This window comes from Abramis brama, assembly GCF_963993115.1.
Source record: "Abramis brama genome assembly, chromosome: 12".
Classification (NCBI taxonomy): Eukaryota; Metazoa; Chordata; class Actinopteri; order Cypriniformes; family Leuciscidae; genus Abramis; species Abramis brama.
The window spans coordinates 27,839,820-27,863,922 of NC_139974.1; the positions used below are offsets into that span (position 1 = coordinate 27,839,820).

The following is a 24,103-nucleotide window of genomic DNA, read 5'->3' on the forward strand; positions in this document are numbered from 1 at the left end:
TTATAGTCTCCATCTAACCGTCAAACAAATTCTAATCCTATCCTAACCCTAGTAAGTACATTGTTAATTAATATCACTCAGTACTTAAATACATAATTACACAGTAACAGTGACACCTTTAAATAAAGTGTAACCGAGTAATATTACAGAAATAATATACTTAAAAAAATACTTAAGTGTGAGCAGAATAATGTTTTCAGACTATTAAATGCATGTTAATTGCGATTAAATGAAAATGTATTAGATTAAATTTATATTAAAGGCAATTAGCTGAACATTAGAGTGCATTTGACCCACTTAAGTAGGAATTAAGTAAATCTGTATATTTAAATTCATAATTACTTCTAATGTTTTTGAAATGTGGTTAAAGTGTACTGACATGTATTGACATGAATTTATGGTAAACTAAAATATACTTTAATGTAATTTCTATTGAAACTTGTTTGTCATATATATATATATATATATATATATATATATATATATATATATATATATATATATATATATATATATATATATATATATAATATTGCACGTTTGTAATGATGAAGTTGCAGTTTAGTACATTTAAAATATATTCACTATAATATGGAATAATAAACTGCAGTTACAATTAGTTTTAGTGTGTGTCAACGCATCAAAATAAGTGTACTTCTTTAAAGCACGACAAAATGTTATTAATACAATTATTTATTATGTACTTTAAAATAAAGCTTTTAAATTGACATTTTTTTAAAGTGCATTAAGAAACAGCCATTAAAGTGTACTTAAGTGGCTTTTAATTTCATTCATATATATTATCTGCAAGTACCATTTTTAAAAAATATACTTTTAAGATTTGACATTTACTACATGCATGTGCACATTCAATACAATTAAGCGCACTTTTTTATATCACAAGGGTAACCACATCTGCAGATCAGGACCCTGGCCTGTACTCAAATATAAATGAAAAAAATTAAACACTTACACAGTAGGAATATTATCTTATTGTTGTCTTCCCAATCAATCACCCATTCGATTCTCCTTTATCACAAAATTTCTCTTTCGTCTCCCTGATTTATTGCATCACTGACTCAGAGCTGAATAAGACCTACAACACAGTATCGCATTAAATTGCTTGGCTGGAATCTATGGTGCGTGGAAGTGGATAGGGGATAAGGGCAGACGGGTGCTGAGGTGCTGGCCCTGATGCCCCAGACAGGTGAACCCTGGAGCCAAACTGCCCCCCTCCCCCTCCAAACCTTCAACACTCCCAGCCCTTGAGACTCATCAGCCCTGCTGGGAGAAGGCAGCACACTGAAAAGGTCATCCTTTATAAAGCACACCATACCTACCAACATAAGCTACTGAGAGAATAACAGAGAAAAATATAATGAGAATTGACTCTTTGCTAAAGCCGCACCTTAAAAACTTTTCCGAACAACCCTATCTGTCCATAGTGACACAAGGTACTTAAAAGGAACAGTTCACTACAAAATGGCATTATTTACTCACCCTCATATCATTCCAAACATTCATGACTTTATTTTCTTCTGCAGACCACAGAAGAAGATATTTGGAAGAATGTTGGTAACCAAACCATTTTGGTGTCCATTGACTTCTATTGTATGGGCAAAAAACCCTGAGACATATCTCTTTATGTTCCATGGATTCCATCATTAGGGTTTGGAAAGACAAGAGGTAAATGATGACAGAATTTTTGGGAGAACAATTTTTGGGAGTTTTTCCTTTTCCAAACATTTAAATTAATCTTGCAAAATATAATTGGTTAAACAGTTTGTCTTTCCCAAATGACATGTAGAACATCAGTAAGAACACATTTTCCCTACATTTCTAAAGGTCACTTAATTTATGTGTTGATTCAGGTCATCGTAGTTTACCATGGTGAATGCGTTGTAGAAACGTTATTCTAATGTTATCATTTATACTTGCTTTTCCCATTTCAGTGACTTTGAAGTGCATTTTTTTACTCGATTCTGATTCCATGTTACTGTGTAATTTAACAATTTCTTTAAAAGAAATACAGTAAATACTGCATGGTCTGAATTTGTTCCAGTTCACGTAAGAATAATATCCATTCGATTCTTACCACTTTATGTGACTTTTTATTTTTTTTCATTGTTCACATAAATGCATTTCTATAGGATGTTTTTCACAAACTTTAGTTTCACTTAAGTTCACAAAGTTCGAATGCAATAGGGGGACAAACCGAATACTGAGACATTCTCAAATTCATGTCAATTTTTCAGTTTAGCTTTTTACTCAAAGTATTTTGCTGATAATATAATTTGTAATGAAAATGTTTTCACTGTAGACTTTATATATACCCTGTTTATTTCATTATATGCAATTATATTAATAATAATAATAATAATAATAATAAGTTTTATTTATATAGCGCCTTTCCAGAGCTCAAGGACACTTTACAATAAACAAACAACAATAAAGGCAGTTGACAAAGACAGCAGACAGAACAACAGTAGGCAGTTGAGAGTGCAAGTACAGTAAGTGAAAAATGGGTAGATGGGGCGGCAACCAGCAGAAAACAAACAGATATAACTTTGAGAAAAAATAAATAAAAATAATAATAATAATTAAGAATTATAACATTCAGAAAATAGGTGAGTTTTGAGCATGGATTTGAATTCAGAGATAGTGTCAACAGAACAGAGTGATCGGGGGAGAGAGTTCCACATTTTGGGCGCAACAACACTGAATGATCTGCCCCCCATTGAAGCAAGGCGATGCCGAGGGACGACGAGAAGGCTAGAATCAGCGGATCGTAAAGAGCGAGTCGGGGTGTAGGGGAGAAGCAGGTTACAGAGATAGGGGGGAGCCAGGCCGTGCAGAGACTTAAAAGTGAGAAGGAGAATTTTGAATTTGATACGGTAAGCCACAGGAAGCCAGTGTAGATCATGCAGAATTGGGGAAATATGTGCAGAACGCTTGGTGTGGGTGAGTAGTCTGGCAGCAGAGTTTTGAATGTATTGTAATTTGGAAATGGAGCTAGCTGATAGGCCAATGAAAAGTGCATTGCAGTAATCGAGACGTGAGGTGACAAATGCATGGATGACAGTTTCAGCATCTGAGATACTGATAAAGGGACGGAGCTGAGCGATACGACGTAGATGAAAGAATGCCAATTTAGTGATAGAATTAATGTGAGAGTGGAAAGATAGAGTGGAATCGAAAATTACACCAAGATTTTTAATAGTACTAGATGGTTTGATAAGAGAGCCAGCGATCTCACAGGTGAAGTTGGTAGGAATTTTATTATTGAGTGACGGAGGTCCAGTGAAAATAATCTCAGTTTTGTCCATGTCATTTACACTTTACAATTTATTTACATTTCTATACAATTTACATTAACAACCTATTGTTGCTCATGGTGGATGACAACATCACTGTCCAGAATGCTCTAATATATATCAAAGTAAAGGAAGTGTTTTGACAGTCCAGAATTTGGTACAAAATGTATAATCAGTTGTGAAAATATATATTATTCATATAAGCACATAACAGACATGTAATTTTGCATGTTTTGTCACAAAACTTGTGTTGGACTAATGAAATCGCTCCCTTGTGGGACTGTGTCTTCATTGCAATTTAAATTCCCATTCAACATCCTGTGGTTCATGGCCAGTTCAATTCAAACTTAAACTCATAAACTGAAAATGAGCCAGTTCTTAAAATCTGATTTTTTCTGAACCCTGCAAGAGATGGAAAAATAAAAATATTTAGCACCATGTGCTCATTACAAGAGTCATTACAAACTGGCAGTTTGATTTGTCTGACAGGTTCTTCTTTGTTAGCCAAGACCACTCACATGGCCACACTGCAGCTATCGCTTTTTGGACAGTGTTAACACTTGTGGGCTGCTGTTGACCCTTATAGAGAGAGAGAGTTACATGACAATTCCTCCTGGGCACAGAGTCTGTAATTACCCCACAGGGGTACAATTACACCGGAGGATAGGAAAAATAAGAGGGTATAAAAAGAAAGAAAGAGCAGTGGGCTGCGGACAACAGAAACAACCTCAGATTCTAAGGTTGGTGAAATACACAGCTTGACTCACTCTTTTTCTAAAAAAAACCAAACAGAATTGAGATGCAGGTTTATTCCTGGGAGAAGCCAAGGTTATGCTGTATTACTCAGCCACACATCCAGTCATCTGTGAGTCATACAGGGTGATGGGAAGGTTAGCCTGTTCAGTGCTTGACTAAGAGCAGGGTATGATCTTCACATGCTCTGCTGACTAACACGCAGCTTTAATATACAGCCACAAATAAACACACACAAAGACCAGATAAGGCAAAGCAAATGAAAGGGCTTCCCTGTATACCAGCACCTATTAAAACAAATTGATGACTAAATTCATATACTTCCTGAAGAAAACGTGAATGGTGCACCACTGTTCTGAAAAGCATCTACTATGCACTTGCTAGTGTATTCTGGATGGTTACTGGGGTGTTTCTAGTAGGGTTGCACCATTAATTGAAATAAAACTGAAACTGTGATATGGATTGGTGTGAATGCAATTTAATTAAATAAATGAGAAAGAGAAGCTTTAAAGTCGGCATGAAATCAAAATGGACAAATCTTTTTTCTTTTCTTTTTTCAGAATGTTGCAGTGATTATTATAGATGATTTATCCTTGCACATCATTATTTTTATTTTAAAATTCATATGCCCTCGTAATCTTTAATCAAAAATGTTAACATCTCCTTCAAAGCGACGTCTAGTCTCTTCATGACTCATGTCTCGCCGGAGGCTGGGACTAAATATCCTCGAAAACTTGCTTCAAACTGGCATTCAGATCTGCATCCATATATTTAGCAACACCAAACTTTCTGTTCATCCAGTCAATTCCGAAAGACGAAATCAAATCCCACCCCTACATTTTTCTAATTACAGAAGCCATTTCACTCGGATATACATCACAACAGAGAAGAAAATCACAACTTCCGTTTAATGCCGACTTTAACTGTCCTCACCATTGACGGAATTTTCCGTCCTTTATGACACAGCGCTTCCTTGCCATAGACAGAATATTTTGGCAATCCATGTTTTCACTGTTATATGATAACACTGCTATTTTGCATCTTCTGAAAGAGTACAGAATCTCTGGATCCAAAAACTAAGAAAAATAAGAAACAAGAGATGGAAGCATTGCTTATGCCTGTAAGGTTTCAACAGCACATAAATCAAAACTGCCTAATGTTACTGAATGAAATGTAAACTCTGGAAGAGATATAGGACTGGGAAGTTTTGGGGTGTTGATGGACTCGATCTACTCTGTCTATGTTTTGATTATTATATTACATAGCCATGTTGATATATTATCACAAAATTTTGGCCAAATTGTGCAGCCCTACGCTAAATAAGCACAGGAAACATGGATTTTTTTCCAAGTATCATTCTATATTATAATTAAATCACTGTGGAACACAATGAAGCTAGTCAGTTGAAACACACAAAATGCGACAGAAAGCAAAACCAGGTGACCAACATAACATCTTGCATCATTCATAAAATAGGTAACATACAACAGAAAGAAGAATAAGTTGTGCAAGAACAGTTTGAAGTCATGGTGACCAGAACATGAAAAAAGAACTGAGAAGAAAAAAAATACGAAGAGATGTGCACAAAGATATATTGAGGACCGAAGGCGCTGTTATGAAGGGTGCAGAGTATGAAAGGCATATGGGCCCTTCAGGATGCTAGAGTGACTCAAATTACTATTGAAAATAATTTGAAATGGATTTTTTTTTTCTTACTTTTTAAAAATGCACACTATACACACTGCCTAGAAGTGTAAAAGTGAAAAACATAAAAAGTAGGAATGAAGACCAAGTTCTTTTTTTGCGATCCTGGTCTAGCATAACACTGGTTAAAATAGCAGCCCTCCATCAATAAGTTTTCCATTTGTGCATTTAGAAGCTTGTTGTGGTGTTCAGTCGCTTTGATATGTTTAATATTTATTTATTTATACTTTATTCCTGAATGTAATGTCTTCCTGAAAATAGGAAGGACATTTGTTAAGTATACATTTTTTGTAATGGTTGGAACATTTACTCTTGATAAAAAGACAATGAATGATACTGTTGTGTGAGACTCTCTATTCACATCAATGCAATATCAAGTAGCCTATTGTTTTATAAGAACAATGAATCTAATTTCTCTAAATTATTTTATTTTATTATAAAAATCCTCAAGTCAGAAAATCTGAAAGTTTAGGGCCAGTAATTCCGCTTTGCATACCCTTAAAACTGTTGAGGACTGTGATACTGACAGGACTTGGTAACCTTGTGAAACTTGGTGAAACTGGAAAGTCAACTAAGAATAAGAAAGTTGAGCGGAGGTGAAGGAAAGCAGAAAGAAAAGAAATGAGGTGAGAAACAAAACTACACTCTATGCAGGAATGACAAATTGCTCAGGCTGTGACATGAGAGCCAACAGAGGCAAGGGAAACAACAAGCATACTATCTGACAGAGAACATCAGGGAAGTTGGAGTATTCAAAGCTGCCCACCTTGCTGGTTAAGCTGCAGTGTGCTCTTGCTCCACTGTGACAGACCCACGATGGCCACCATCTTGGCTCCCAGACTGGAGCGACGCTTCTTGTTTCCGACCAGGCCTGTGGCATCAGGCCCCGTGCTGCTGGGGCTTTTCTCCAAGTTGTACATGGCCCCACTGATGCTGGAACTGCGGATTACATTTCGGGCCGCCACCGCGCTCATCCCTCCTGGGCTGGGTACATCCACTGAGCTGCTGAGCATCATGATCCCACACAAGCCTCTGGGCACAGGGCTGGACTGAGATCTGTGAGGAAGACAGAGGGAGAAAAGTTATCAGAACAATTCAATTAATAATTGTGTTTAAAAAAAAAACTGTTTTGACATCAGTGACATCAAACATCAAATCTTAATATCAAAATTTACTCTGCCTATTTTCTGTGGCTGTGTACCGTTCAAAAGTTAAATGTCGTTAAGACTTATGCTCACCAAGGCTGCTTTATTTGATATAAAAATATAGTAAAAACAGTAATGTTGTGAAATATTATTACAATTTGATATATTTTAAAATGTTATTTATTCTTGTGATGGCAAAGCTGAATTTTCAGCAGTCATTACTCCAGTCATCAGTGTCACATGATCCTTCAGAAATGATTATAATATGCTGATTTGCTGCTCAAAAAACAATTATTATTATTATTATCAATGATGAAAACAGTGGAAACCATGATACTTTTTTTTTTTACAGGCTTCTTTGATGAATCGAAATATTGTGTATTCACTGTTGGTTACTTTAATGCATCCTTGCCTAATTATTGATTGATTTCTTTCTAAATAAAAAAAATCTAAATGACTAATTCTATAGCACTTTCCTTTTTGCTGAATTAAATCACTAAATGCATAGCCGTTTCATTTTCAATTTAATGTTTTAATAATGCACCAAATTATAGGTTTTAGGTATCAGTGTATTGTGCACAGTTTTTCAGTAGAATCTCCAGTGCAACTACAACAGAAATCTTTTTTTTCCTGAGTTGTGAATATGAGTTTCCTGTCTGTATTGAATGTAATGAAATAAAAAAAAAGGCAATGTGCCGTGAAATAATGGCAAGAAACGTCTTTCTGTGGAGTTCACTTCATGAGCTGCATGCAAAAACAAACAGTCTAATAAATGACTATGAGTCAGTGAATGAAAAACATACGTGGCTATGTAGCCCAATTCCTAAACCAATTGATTCTTATGAATCAATGAATCAAAAACAGAATAAATTTGTTTCCCTATTTCCTCAATAGTTATTGTTTTGCTAAGTGCCCAAAAATGTAATTAAAATAAAAAATACTGGTAAAACTTCACAATAAGGTCTCATTTATTACCATTAATTAATGTATTAATTAACATGAACTAACAATGAGCAATGGCCTACATTTGTTACAGTATTTATTAATCTTTGATAACATTAGTTAATAAAAATCCAGCAGTTCATTGTTTGTTCATGTTAGTTCACAGTGTATTATCTAATGTTAACAAATCCAATTTTTGTTTTTAAATATGTACTAGCAAATGTTGAAAATTAACATTAAAATGCTGTAGACACATTGTTCATTCTTAGTTGATGTTAACTAATGTAGTTAACCAATGTTAACTAATGAAACCATATTGTAAAGTGTTACCAAAATATACAGTGTGTTTGTAACTACATCATTTTAAAGTGAGTAACTTGAAATATAATAAATGCGTTTAAATCAACATGAAGATTTGCATTTTAAACAACAGAAATTATTAAAATTGGCACACATTTTTCTCAAATGGCTTGGCTCTGTATATAAGGCCATGGAATGCTCTGACGCACATGTGCAGAATGATGCTGGCCTGATAAATGATTTAGAACAAGGTCTGGGATGACATCTAAAATCAGTCTACTCCAGGAGAAAAGGCCATTCCCACAATGCAGTGCGACACAGGTTTCGCCCTTAAGTTGGCGAATTAGATCTGTGAATGAAAAAAAAGTGCAGGCTAATTTATGTGCAATCTTCTCTGTGAACAGCCTGCATGTTTGTTTTCTGTGCTCCCATTCTCTTTCTCTCACTCCCCTTCCCCCTGTTCTGCACTTGCCGCTTTGATCTGTGTTTCCTCATATCAGCTGAAGTGTTTCTGGGTCTGTGGCAGTAGTCCCTCTTGGAAATGAATCAGCCTGCCTCCCTGAGTGATAATAATCATAATTTAGAGCTGGATCTGGACTAACACTCCTTTGAAATGAAAATGAAATGAAAAGAAAGCAGGGTACGTCTTTATCATAGTAATCAGATTGATTTAGGTGTGTGTACATGGGGTCTGATTGGCAATGGGAGAGATGAGCGAAGAACAATGGTCTGAAATGTGGCAGCACAGCCGATCAAAGAGACCCGTGGCCCTTAGCTGCTTTGTTCGGCATCGTGACCTGAGCTCTAAACTGTGGGCGCTGATAAGTACAGACAGATTAAGAGGGCACCTTTTATCAAACGTCTTACTGCACAGACAGTAGCAAGACATCACCCATGCCGACCTGCGCCTTGCAGACAATGCGTGACTCTTTTGGGGTCAACTAGAGGTGATTGAAGTGGGTCCCATTTATTTACAGTGTCCTGACAGGGCTTAATAGAGCAGGAACTTGTGGGTCGCTGTACTCTCTCAACCACAGACACACTGCCAATGCTGGTGCCAGACCCAATGGCTAATTTGGCCTAGTTCCATGTGTTGCCAACAAAGAAAAGGGAGAAAATAGCCCTTAAACCCCTTAAACTTGCTGGTTTTCAAACCAGGAACAATGACATAAGAGGTAAAAAGTGTTAAGTGTGAAGTCACAAAACAAAACTAGATCGCAAAAAGCTAGATTAATATTAGAATCTACACTAGAAGTGCACAACAACCACTTTCAATTTTTTGTTGTGCTGCAAAGTTAGCTCTAAAGCTACCTTACAAATAATATGTATCTCAATTAATGGTAAGTATTTTCAGTTGTTACATAGTTTATTTAACAGCCATAAAGTTGCTGAATTAAGACTCTAAAACAGGTTGTCAAAACTAGTAGTAAAACTTGTAAACACAGACCATGATGCACCATGTGTGTATATGTTTGGTAGCAGCCTAATCAATCATGTCATCGAGGCTCTCAAATGTGCATTTAAAAACCAGAATGTAAAAACTGGGGCATCTCTCAACATTTTTTTACTGAGGCACAGGTAAAAGAACACAGGTCTCATGATGCGGTTTTAAAAGTTGAACTTCTTTTAAAGGCATGATATGTACGATTTTTGAATTAAAATATCCAAAAACCACTAGCACATTTTTATAAATTTTGTTGAAGTGTGAACTTACATTATACCAAATGTTTCCAACAATGTTTAAATCCAGAGAAATCAGCTATTTTAACCAGTGTAATCATGTCACCTGTCAAATACATAATATCCACCAATGATATCATATTTGTCAAATAAAGCAACCTGTATGAGTATCAATTCAGCATTTGCAGCTATTCCATAGAAAAAAATAAAAATAATGTGAATTTAATTGACTGTACGTAACTACGTAAGTGACAAACGTAACTGTAACAGAGTTTAAGTTCAGGGAGGAAAGAGGCGGAACCGGCAAATGTTAAATGTAACTTTAATCGTAATAGACATAAACAACAAAACAAAAGGAGAGGCAGCAGCCAACTGTGGCATATTAGCATAATTAAAACAGCAAGGTAAAATACCCCAGGCCTGGGGTGCATTTCCTAAAAGCATAGTTAGCCAACTATGGTCGCACGTTCCGTTAAATTGTGCTGGTGAAGACGGAACTTGCGACCATAGTTGGCTTCGGGAAACGCACCCCTGGTCCTCTCTCGCCCTTCACTGTCGTCTTTCCATGGGACTTGAGACCGGTGTGTCGTGGAGGTGTCTCTCATTAAAGAGACACCTACCTATCACTCACTTCACCGGCCTCATTCCGTTCCCACGGCTCTTGGCCCTGCCCTGTTTCAGGCTATAGTAACATTAATAAAACTTAAATACATTAGCTCATCCATGATTTCTGCCTTGAGTCCTGTTAGATTGCTTTCCATCGGCTGGCTGTGAAGGGGAAGACAACACCTCCCATGATTCCACTGTTGGAAACTTATTTTCCTTCATCAAAGCAAGACCAGGAGATGTTGGGATCACATTCAAACAGAAGTTATTCTTTATTGAGAACTTCGCTGTACGTTGCTGCAGTCATCCAACAAATCTGACTAACGTAACTTTACATGGTATCTTATAGGCATTCAGTGGGCAGTCCTTAAAGGTGCTGACCTTACACACAGCCTTAGGGAAGACCACTAAATCTAATCATCTAAAGACAATAGAGGCAATTACCCCCAACTGAGATAATGGTACCCCCCAAATTGTATAAACAACACATGGTCACGAGAACTAAGACTAGGTAAACATTCACACAGTTCAACTCTCAGTAGGAAGATCAAAGACTAACAAAACCCCTTCAAAGGAAACTATGTTAAATCTAATCAGTAAATGGATGCCCTCATGTTCACCTTGAATGCCCAATACAGTATAGTTCACCTTAGTTTTTTATGTGATGTTATGTAAGGAAGTAGGATCAGCAGATCTAAAACATATTCTTAAATTTGTAATCCTACACCACGCTCATTCACGGCATCATCAAGCTACACCTTTGTTATTGTTTTGAATAAGCAGCCTCTAGTGGTGAAATTTTCATACTGTGCCTTTAACTTGACAGGGTGTCATTGTGTGAAAAAGTAGAACACAAAAATATGTTCTGTATGAAGTCAGGGAAAATGTGAAATATACACTGGTACCATTTCAGTCAAAACATATATTGTAGCAAATCAAAAACCAATAGGGGCACAGAACCTGATGATACAATTAGTGCGACAACAAACCACCACTTGCTCCACACACATCGTCTAGGTTTTTTTTTTTTTTTTTTTTTTTTTTTTAAGACAAGCCACAATCAAAATTAATGCTATAGATTATTTTTGTTTGCTAGCAACCATTTCAATCCTGCATCTAAATGCAGCTCACTGTCACCGAACGTGTCACGGATTGATAATGTAAAACTCTGGACGAGTCTTCTTGCGTGCATCTGTTTTGAATTAATATTGAATGTCATACAGTCTGACATGGCTTATAGCGGTGATCATGTTCGTACAGTCTGACAAGCAACAATCATAAAGGACTGTTATAAATCATATAATGTGCACCCGGCTTAGTGTATTGAATCAGATTTAGTGAATTGTTCAGGCTTGTTACTTAACTGACTCCCTCACTGAACCACTAAGTGATTTTTTGGCTAATTGTGAAGTATTGACCTAAACCATTCTGACATAAACCAACTTGGAAATCCATGCCGGTGTCAGATAATTTTTTCAATAGAGTGTTTTAACAATTTTGTAGACTTCTGCAGTCCTTTAGAAGATTCAGAAGTAGTTCAAAGGTGAAGCTACTTTGTTGGCTCACAAAGATGACCCTCTCCAGGCAAGCTCAATCCTTCTCACCACAGCAGAGGAACCCAAATCTCAGAAAAGTGAAGAGGTCGTCATTAGTCACCGGAGAAAATGGGCCGGCCCATCCATCACTGGCCCGTTAACCCACTTCTCTATTCAGGAATTTCTTAATTTGGACCTGTGCTCAACACAATATATCCTTACTGTTCTTTTTATGGGTTGGATAGATAAGATGAATTATATGAGGTGAAGTTGACAAAAATTTCAGCCATCTGGGCTTCTCTTGATTTAAAACCAAGACACTTCTGTCTTCACTGGAGAAGCAAAGATCATGATTTCAGATGTTTTAGCTAAAGCTTTGTTTGGTCATTGAGTCCTTACCAACTGCATTTCACTGAGCTGCCAGGCTAAGCATGGAACACATTAGTAACCAATTAATCAAATTACAGTTAATAGAGTTGAAATCATAATTGCTTTTGGCCTTGTCAATTTCTGGGCAATGGGCACATGTAATTACTGTTATTAACCAGTCCACTGGATGAGGGAAAATTTTACTTATTTTATTGAAAACAAAGGATACGTTTTAAGGTTTGACAGCACAAGGAATGGTCTTTGGAGCTGTCACCAAAACATTTCACCATTTACACACACTAGAGCTTGCCAATATGATGGTATCATGTCATGAGACGGTAGATATATGTAAATCAAGTTCAAGTTCACTTTATTTGTATAGAACATTTACAACAGCCACTAGGCTGACCAAAGTACTTTACAGAACAACCAGATTCAAATATAGTAAGACCTAACAACACATAAAACACAAATAAGAGCAGCAAAGCTAAGCAAAACCTTAAAACCGGAGTGACAAAACAGTATCAGACTCAAATATAAAATAGTAAAATCAGTAGATTCTGCCATACCATTTATATGACACATATCAATTATAATGTTTTTTTTTTCTTTTAAAATTATTTACACACGAAAGCAACAAAGAAAAATGGCTGAGTGTTAAAATACAGAGGCTCCGTCCGAACCCTTAGGCAGAAGATTTGTTGCCCTGATGCCCAACCAGGCAATGACTTTGCAGGCAGTGTTTGCGCACAAAGGTACCTTACGAAACTGATTTTGGCTAGGTGCATGTACTTCTGAAGCAGCATAAAGGTTTAATGATCTACTTTGGTGAATTATTTAATTACTACACAATATAAAATATTAAAAAAGTGGAAAAAGTTGGATTTACACACAAACATAACCGTAACTTTCAGAGGCTATTATATTTTAGCACAGCCTGGATTGTGGAATATCATTGGCAGTGAAGGATGCTTCTATGCTGCCTTCAAAAATCAATCAGATGAAGGCAGCAAAGTAGACAGGATGTTGTATGAGCATTGGATTCGGACGTGCCTTGTTGCTTTCCTTTCTGCCGAGGCAGCATTTTCTCTGTTCATTATATGTTCTCATTTATGTTTATGTGGTTTTCTAGTTTCCTATGTTTTCCCTTATTGCCCCAGAGTGTTAAGAATCTAGAATAAAGACTATTTTGTTTTTTACGCCATATTGTAATGCGTGCTGAAGACCATGCGTTACAATTTAAAGTGGAACAAGTAATTAATTTGTAATGTTATTTTACATCATTTTATAATGTTATTTCATTTGATTTAATTTTGTTATTAGTCTTTTGTTTTTGTTATAAAATGTGAGATAGTTCATTTGTTATGAACAATCAACATTTTGCTTTGTGTCCATCAAGCAAAATGATCCAATATGAAAACAAATCTACAAAGTATTTAATTAATCTGATTTTCCAAAAACTGTTTTTACAACATGCAACAGTCTTTGCCACACGGTTATTTACTATATTAAATATTGGGTTTCATTTCCAGACAAAAATAACATTATGTCTATTGACTATAAGTAATGTTGCAACTACATGTTAACTAACTCTCATTAGAGTATTAGTACACTGTTAGAATGTCAAAAGGGGACCATCAAAATAAAGTTACCAAAATCATGCTGTGATTTTGTTTGAATCCACCACTAATGAGAAGAGAGAGGCAGAGGATGTGTGAACACCAAATTCAAACACACAGTCCTCTATATGCTGTCTGTAGGGTTTCTATCATAGCACGAGCTATGCTGTGTCACGGCATGAGTAATGCTACAGTCATGCTGACTTACACACACACACACACACAAAGCCTGGACTGCAGCAACCCTCAACACACCATTAGATGTGTTTGTGAGAGAGAATCAAAAAGAGTTAGGACTACAAATCTAGATGATACTGGATGCTTGCTAATTCTGTACCAACATTTAAACATTTTAAATATAGTCACATGAAATATTACACACTCAGTTAAGGCTTTAATAGAGGACTAAGTCAGTTTCCCCTTACTGTAAAGTTTAAACATTAAAGAAATCATTTTATATATATTTTATAATTTATTTTAAATGGTAGGGGTCATTGCATGGAGGCGATATACTGAAATCACATGACCAGCCAAATATTACTTGCTATATGTGAAAATTATGTTCACTTTTTCATAAAAGCATGGAACTTGGTACACTTGTATAATTTCAGGAATAGAGCCATTGCAAAAACGGCTTGTGGTGGCCATTTTGCTTTCCGCCATAACGGAATTATGTATTTTGTATGATATCTCCTGAACCAAACATGATAACACAGAAAATTGTATGTCTACCCCTATGTTTTGATGGTCAAGGATTACAACGATACCATATATAACATCATAAACTGTTCAGGTGAATAGTTAATGATGAATTCAGTGACATTATGAGAAGGATTACAATGAAATCGCAGTCTCTGAGAAGATGCAGAATTAAATGTCAAGCATATTTTATGTACTCTTAATTTACATTCACTCTCTGGGGCCAGAGTTGTCTATTATTATCCCTGCGTGAGGCTGACTTCAGTCTCTGTGTGGATAGCATGACAAAGCTTGTCCCATGGTGCTTCAGCCTTAACCACACAAATTATTCATGCGGTGGATAATGCGGAGCGGTGGAGCTGGAGCGATTGAACAGCAGGTGGGACGGAGAGCTCGCTGCCGTGCTCCTGGGTCGAGGAGGGGTGGCTGCCGTGCAGGAGGGAGCAGAAGACTCCCGTTCGCCATGATGGGGGTGGAGCAGGGAGCGGGGGACTCACTGTCGGCTGCCCTCAACCGGAGGAGCCATCGCCATCTGCCAGGCGGAGGAGCGTTGAGCCGTCCCCCAACGGATGTCCAGTACAATTGCATGGCACTACGAGTGAGTCTCTCAGCTTGTTGAGGACAGAGCGGCAACCTTCTGAAGCTGGACCCAAGAGAATTAGCAGACCAAGCTGTTGTGGATGCTTTTCGGGTAGCAGAGAGGATGGGCCAAGAGCAGTACAAACTCTTTGTTTCAGAGAGGATGCAGGGCACGAAACCCATCACCGCCCCTTTGAAGAGGATCAAGCTCTCTCTTATTAAAACAGCTCCAATAAGAGGACAGTCCAAGACAAAACTCACTGAAAAATCACTGAAAAATTACTGCGCACTGTTTTCCAGACTCTACATCGCCTTTCAGACCCTGATGGGAATCTAGAAAACTTCTCGCTCACATGCAGAATTGAGACTGAATGCCAAGAAGAGTGTGCTTTCTCCATTACAGAGGACCACCTTTCTTGGTGTGGTGTGGGATTCAGTGATGATGTGGGCCATCCTATTGCCCGCTCATGTTGCTGCTATCCTCACAGTTGTAAAAAAAATAAAGCTAGGTCAGTCACTTACTGTGAAACAGTTTCAGAGACTGTTGGGTCTGATGACAGCTGCATCCAACGTGATACCTTTTGGCCTGCTGTACATGAGACCCTTGCAGTGGTGGCTCAGGACCAAGGGGAACTCACTTCGTATGATCAGGATCACGCAGCGGTGTCTCCGCGCCTTGGTTCCTGTCCCAGGGTCCTGTGTTGTGAGCTCATTGTCATCGAGTCACTCTCACGACAGACGCCTCTCTCATAGGCTGGGGAGCGGAAATGGAAGGCCGTTCAGCTCAGCTCCTTCTGTAGAGGAGTCATCATCTTTCGTGGCACATAAATTGCCTAAAGATGATGGAGGTCTTCATGGCATTGAAGCACTTCCTGTCAGACCTAAAAGGCCATCATGTGCTTGTCTGCACAGACAACACATTGGTGGTCTCTTACATAAATCACCCAGGGGGTCTGCGTTCGCATCCACTATTCAAACTGGCGCACCAGATCCTCCTGTGGTCCTCAGGGAAGATGCTCTCCTTGAGACAAGATCTTAGGAGCAGACATCCTGTTTAGGCAGGGACTGAGGTCAGGGGAATGTAGATGTCACCCTGAGGTGGTGAAGCATATATGGGAGTTGTACAGCCAAGCGGAAGAGGATCTGTTTGCGTCTCGGGATATGACGCACTGTCCACTTTGGTTCTCCCTCACACATCCTGACAAACAGATTGAAATGTAAAAATTCAATTCACTGCAATTGCAATAAAGAGCAAAATAACGTCTCAGGTACAGACATGGCCGAGGCTACGTCTGTATGCTTTTCCCCCTATTGCTCTGCTTCCAGAAGTTCTGGAGAAGGTCCGCCGGGACGGAATAAGTCTACTGCTAGTAGCGCCGTACTGGCCGAGCCGAATATGGTTTCGGACCTAATGTCCCTCCTCTATGGCTCTCCCTTGGAAATTCCAGTCAGGAGGGACCTTCTGTCTCAGGCGGGAGGCATGATCTTTCACCCCAGCCCAGAGATATGGAACCTGTGGGTTTGGCCTCTGAAGGGGCCCAACTCATAGATTCTGGTCTCTCAACCAAGGTTGTAGAGACCATACTTCACTCCAGAGCTCTGTCCAAGAGGACACTTTACGCCCTAAAGTGGAAATTTTTCACTTCTTGGTGCAGTATGCGACAGTGGGATCCAGTTAACTGCCCAGTTCCTTGGGAAGGAAACCTCTAATAACACATTTCCTTCGTGGCACTCTGAGGCCTGCAATTCTTACCAGGGTTACGGCGTGGGACCTGGCTACTGTTTTAGAAGGCTTATCCGTGGCTCCCTTCGAGCCCCTTAAAACTGTTTTAGAGAAGTTTCTGACATTAAAAACTGTTTTCCTTCTAGCCATTCATTCTCTGAAAAGAGATCTTCAGGCCTTATCTGTATCCTCCACTTGCCTTGAGTTCTCACCGGGGATGGTCAAGGCATTCTTTTACCCTAAACAGGGCTATGTCCTTAAGATGCCGACCAACTTACCGCAGCCTATCGCTTTGCAAGCCTTCTGCCCTCCTCCTTTCAAAGATCATGACCAGGAAAAGCTGAACCTTCTCTGTCCAGTAGGAGTGCTAGATACATATGTCCACAGAGCTGCCCTGTGGAGGAAATCTGATCAGCTGTTTGTCTGTTTTGGATTGCCTAAAAAGGTCTTCCTGTTTCAAAGCAGACAGTCAGCAAGTGGATAGTCGAGGCTATCTCTTTTGCTTATGAGGTCTCTGGTCAGCCTTCACCTTTGGCTATCAGAGCTAACTCTATCAGAAGTATGGCAGCCTCCAAGGCCTTAATTTCATGTGTATCCCTTCAAGAAGTTTGTGATGCGACAGGTTGGTCTTCTTCACTTACATTCGTATGGTTGGCTGCCCCAGGTTCTCAGGTGCTTATGTCTTAGTTGTGCCACAGTTTCACATGGACAGGCACCTGTAAGTACGGCGTTTGGGCATTATCGTTCCCAAAGCGTCATCGACGCAGCGTGAGTTCCCTTGAAAGGGAACGTTTCAGGTTACGACTGTAACCATAGTTCCCTGAGAAGGGAACGAGAAGCTGCATTGCACTGCCATACATTATCCCTGTGATTGATTTACTTCGGTTAATTGAAGCTAGTGCTGGTCATTCCAGATGTGCTTTTATCCTTTCCTGGTTGTGACGTCACCCGCCCGTGACGTTCCGTCTTGGCATTGACACACATCCTTCAGACGCAATCACGCAAAAGCATTCCCAAAGCATCACTGACGCAGCGTCTCGTTCCCTTCTCACTATGGAACTATGGTTACAGTCGTAACCTGAGACGTTATTCTGCTCTTTGATGCAATTACAGTGAATTAAATTTTTACATTTCAATCTGTTTGTCACGCAAAGCTATCCCCTTGTAAAAAAGAAATGCAATTAATTATATTGATTGTGCACTTGTACTGTACTTCAAACCCTAAAAGTGTAATTTTAAAAAGCTGTTCTTGCATTTAATGTAATGCATTTAACGAAAGAACACTTCCATGACTGTTTCTTAAGACATGTACACTTTTAAAAATTTAAATTCAATTCCAATACGTAAGAACGCAACTAAAGAGGATGCATCGAATGCAGACTTGAGAGATTTGAACAGTTAGAAATCCCAGAAGACGTTGCGGGTGGACAACGTATGGTAGCCTGTAAGCTTTAAACTTCTCGTTCTCACTTAAGAGAGTCCCACTGCAAGCTTGCAAATATGTGATGGCTTGTCAAAGTAAACATTTGTTGTTTTGTTTTGCCTAATTTTAATAAAGTGATAAAGACCTGGAGAAAGCCTTCAGTATTTTATTTGCCATATTAAAGAGAATCTTAACATTGACAAAGCATAAGTAACATTTAACATCTTTTTCACAAGTACACGTTGAAAAATGATATAAAATACTGAAAATAATGTCTATAATAATATGAAATAAATGTTTTAATAGGTTATGACTTTTTTTTGTAATGCTATGTTGTATTTATTGTGTACTGGCCACTTCTTATAATATGCTGGGATGGTCAGTTGAGTAAGAAGGTCACAGCGCATCTCAATTATTACAAAGATGCGTTCTGTGTCTTCGCCTTCGTTTTTAAGGTAGCCTGGCAAGACCAGTCTCCACGAGAGGGCAAGTCCGTTCTTTACGTTCTTGGAATTGAGAAACAGCCTGTTTCTATTGCCATCTTGTTTGTTTTTATAGCTACCCTTGTTAATCTCCATGACAACAAATCACCTTCACCTGTCCCTCATTAGCCCATTGTCATCTAGTGTATTTAAACCCTCAGTTATCCTTGTCTTGTGTTAACGTTTCATGATGGTGTTTATCTTTGATGATTCCTGGTGTTTATTAAATGTGAGTTCATTGTTCTTCTGCGTCAAGCCTCTCTGTTTGGATTATCACATCAAATCAGGGTGTGACAATTACACTGTTTGGATAGTTTGATTGTAAATTATATATGGAACTATAGACTATATAGATCTGGCTATGTCAGACTACTTTGAATTAATCCCTTTTCTTTGCATGACACATTGACATTACAGTACAGAATGGCTCTTTTGGCATTATACTGAATATTGTATAAGCATTCATTTCATGTGTCACTGAACGGAAGAAAGACTCTTGGGAGTGTACATAAACGTCACTCACATCCTTTTGATTTTCCTGGTAAAAACTTCCTGAGTCCTTCACATAAAAGTCAGTCAACAGGCTTTCATAGACAACCTAGCAAGTCGTTTCATTACAAGCTGTTCACACATTAAAACGATTAATACATGAAAAATCTTACATATAGCCCCTTTAATAATGGTAAATGAAAACCATAATAATTTATTCATTTTCCTCCCTCATCCTCTTCTCCATCTAATTTTTTTTTTTTGCCTGTTTTCGCAGTGAGTGATGAAGTGAATTCTCTTGGTGAGTGTGAACTCTTCTTTTGGGTGAGGGTGGGGGAACACTGATTCATGTAAGTGCACAGCAGATTTACTCTGATTTACACTTGTCTATCTCTCACACTCTCACCTTCACACTCTCTTCTTGCTCTCCATGTTTTATTATAAGACTTTGTACGTCACTCCATCTAATCCATCTAAATTCACCCTGCAAATGCATGAGTAAGGAAATGATAGTGGGGTAGAGAGGGATGCAGACAAAAAAAAAAGTGTGGCAGCACTCAGCAAAAGGGTTGCAGTCAACCGCAGAGTAGCTGCATATTTAATGTGCCCTTTGGTTGTGAGTTTAATCTTAGCGTTATGATTCTGCAATTATTAGAGAAATATAGGGGCATGTTTACCTTTTACAGTAAGGAAACAAAGACATGATTTATATTCATTGTGCACCAAAGCCTTCTGCACTCTTAGAAATTAAGATTCTTTATTATCATCATTGGTTCTTTGAAGAACCTTCATCACCCATGGAACATTTCTTTTGAACAAAAGGTTTTTTATACTTTCTTCAGACTATTAAAATGTTCTTCACACACTAAGAAAAAAATATTGTTCTTTTAAGAACTGTTCACTGAAAGGTTATTTTGCGAACACAAAATGGTTATTCTATGGCATCGCTGTGAAAACCATTTTTGGTTCTTCAAATAATCTTTCAGTTCTTAACCTCTTAAAAGAACCACTTTCTTTCTTAATGTGAAGAACATTTTTATAATCAAGAAACTTTTTGCAATAAAGAACCACTTGTGGAATGAAAAGGTTCCATTGATGTTAACGGCACTTCATGGAACCATCAATGCCATAAATTAACCTTTACTTTTAATAGTGTATGTCATTTATAAAAGATGTATTGCAATTATATAATCTCTATTCAATTGTCTCTAAATACACTCATTGTTAAGTAACTAATAGTCAATGTCCAAACTATAGATGCATTGGTCACAAGAACAACACATTAAACGTCTCAAAAGCGTTTGCCAAACATGAACAAGTGCACTCGCAGAGAAGAGCAGAATTTGAACATCACGGCTCATTGACAAGAACAGAAAGACACTTAACGAAATGGTTACTAAACGCCACAGAAGTACAGCCTCAAAAAATACCAAAGAATCTAATCAGCACCTCTTTGAACCAAGCTCAACAAAAACTGTAAATCACAGATTTACTGCCATCAGGAGCCCGCTTGTTTCCAGGCCCAGCACACAAATAACTATAACCTGGTATAAGAAGCACAAAATCTGGGCCCAGGAGCACCGAACGAAAAAGAATGGTTTTGTTTTCACTCTATTTCATCCTAGAGGTTCAGAAAAGGGCATGGGATCTTCACCACTGAATGCTTTTAGCTAGCTGTTGTACATGATGCATTATTTATTTGAGTTATTTTCACATCCTGCACATAACAAAACATATAAAACATGTGCTCTACTTCAAAATATGGATTAGAATTACAAAAACTAACATCTCTGACTTCACTAAAAAATGCCCATGAACCATAACAATTCCTAAATTCTTCACCCTCCTGTGTAAAAAATTACATGATCAATAATGACAACATATGTTTTTACATTGCTTTAACTCAAGTTAAGCCATTTTCAACTTTTTTATAAGTTATACAAGATTCAAATCATTTTTTAAGTCAGTTCAATGTAATTTAAGTTGAAATGACTTAAACATTCAAGTTGATTGTACTTCTTAATTTAAGACAGCAACTTTTTACAGTATACCTGCCTTTACCATAGAATTCGAATGGCACTTCTCAGTGTTTTGATTTATTAGAGCACCACGTAACCGCTTGTGATCCCATTTACTGGGAAATGCCTCGCATTTCTTGATAGAGCCATGATGATAGAGCCATCCCATTAAACTCAACACCGCCTTTGACCTAACATCAGCATGTAGGCACCAAATAGTCTGGCAGCTGTGAACAAACCTATAAATTGGATACTTTTACTGCCCTCCCGCAGCTCTCTCAAATGGATGATGTACTTAAATCAGTGAAAGGTGTAATCGCCCCTTTTCCTGTCCTTACGACTTCAGACACTTTATAGATTTAACAGTATCGACTTAAACATATCTCAGGGATCACTGCTCCAGTGATATACATATAGATACAGACAGCTTAAACAACAACTTGAACTGATTCGCTGTCTATTGAGTTTTACGATCTGAACAATCAACAGATCCAGCGTACATCAATCCCATTTATCAGTTATAAGCTGTGAATGATCGACCACTGAGGAACAGATTCCTGTAGCTAAATGTCAATGCTGGAATTCTGTTGATCTTTCATAAAAGGAAAGTAATATTTGTACTGATTTAGTGTTGTAAATATTTATTTAGAGCATGCCACAATTCCAGTACCTCCATGTAAAACTCTCAAGGATCCTGCATGTCGTCTGTAAACATCTATATAAACATTGAATTGTCTATTTATTAAATAATGTATTTAAACTAAATATATATATTACTGGCTGAATGAAGAATAAAAGGTTCGTGCAAGGTTTTCAATGAACCATTTTGACTGATATTGGACATATATTATCATATTTTGAAGGTAGCATGCAATGTTTCTTCTATAAAGTATTATTATAAAGTAGCCTATGCAGTGGAGGCTAATACACGCATAACCTCTCATAAAACTATATCTAATATATCTAATTCAAACTAAAAATATATGTGCTTAATAATAACTAAAAATAAAAATAAAAAGGCATGCAGCAAAGGCATAATATAAATAATAGACCATAGAGGCCGGAGTGAAAATAAATGCAGCAAAAGACGTTTTGCAATATACATGCAATGCACAGAATATCTCTGCTTCACAAATTCAGTTTGCAATACAATTGTTCGAACAAATGCATTTAAAAAAAAACATAAACGATTCATGCATAATAGCTGACAATGATGCACTCGTTGCCTTTGCAATGCAGCTTTACCCTAATAATAATAATTCAATGCATCATGTCATCTGTGCTCGCGCGAATATATTCAAACACTTACCGGTAAACAGCGAGTAGAAAGAGGCACGGGATTGTTTCGGGCAGTCAGATAATGGTGTGTTTCTGTCGTGTCGTTGCAGATAATGTCATTGTTTAGTTTGTTTTATGTTCGCGTGCCAGTGTCTGGACGGTTCTTGCATCCACAGAAGAGCGCGACAGAGCAACTGACGAGAGAGCGGCGCGCTGCTGATCCAGCCTTCTCACAGCGAGCGCGTCTCCATGGTTACACACCTGATCCGCTGGTCCCTATTGGGGCAGGTGTGTAACCATGGAGACGCGCTAGCGGTGATGAGACTGGATAAAACTCTAGTCCCCAGACACGAGTTACACAGCATAATCAGAAGCGGTTATTAGAATTTTTAATGAACTTACTTCTCATCAACATCAGCCCATACATCCTGACCAGACACACACAATTCCAGTAGGTTATTCTTGTTTATCTTATTTATCCTTTTCTTTTTCTTTTCTTTTTTTTTACTGAAAAGGGGAACATGTAGGTTAGTCCACAATACTGGACCATAAAGAAATCTCAATTGGGGAAAAAATAGAAAAAATAAAAAAAGATTAACGATTTTGCCTGTCTCACCTCAAAGTCTTCTCTATGGCCCTGTCCCAAATGGCACACTTCATGTGTACGGTCGGGTTTTGTGAACTTACAATGGCCACCGCGTGCATGTGTCTGTTAAAGCCCAAAGTAAACACCGTCTGCGTGACGTTATTTTCGCCATCAGGAGGGTCCGCGGATGTCCGCACACCCCGTCCACGTGCAGCCCAATTTTTGTGAGCTTACAACAGCACATGTGCGAGTGACTTGAGCGCTTGAAAACAAAATCCTCTAGATAGTGCGCATGCGCCGAATGCGTCTTTCCACGCTCACGGCCAAAGGAACGTGGAAAATGAAGCATACCCGGGCCTTAAAGGTGCTGTTTGTAACTTTTTCACTCTACTAAAGCACAAACATACCATAATATGTTTGCAGATATTTAGGAAACATGCTGAGTTTACATACTCGTTTCTCTGAAAAACACTTCTACAGCCAGTTATTTTACTTTGAAATGTGCGTTCCGTTGAATGTCTGTTTTTGTTTTGTCTGTGTGATCTCGTCCACTGTCAGTTCACCCAATAGTATTTCGACACCCGTGATGCCAGAAACAAACTGGGTCAGAGATTGCAGATTCTACCCAAACTAAAAAGCCTCGGTATCCATCTAAAAATCTCTATGAACGAGAGCATATTAAAACACGGATGAATCAACTCATCAACTTACTCCTCGTAAGTCTCCTCGGCTTTCATTGTCAATCGTGCTCGTTCATCGAGTCTGAGCAGAAGGGGGCTGGGGAAACAACGATCTCTGATATTTTGAATTTGGGCTGCAGTACCTATTTCGACCACTAGCTGTAATTCTTACAGACTGC

General features: G+C 38.1%; 1 protein-coding gene across 1 annotated transcript in view; it reads right to left on the bottom strand.

Moving 5' to 3' along the window:
• rims3 (regulating synaptic membrane exocytosis 3) overlaps positions 1-22,895 on the bottom strand; it is a 69,995-nt gene extending 47,100 nt beyond the window's left edge. Inside the window, exons 1-2 of the mRNA XM_084132079.1 lie at positions 22,690-22,895; positions 6,538-6,827 (exon numbers count right to left, since the gene is read on the bottom strand). Coding sequence (XP_083988205.1) covers positions 6,538-6,787 — 250 coding nt within the window. The 5' untranslated portion in view covers positions 6,788-6,827; positions 22,690-22,895. The remainder of the gene's footprint in view (positions 1-6,537; positions 6,828-22,689) is intronic.
• Positions 22,896-24,103: the final 1,208 nt, after the last annotated feature.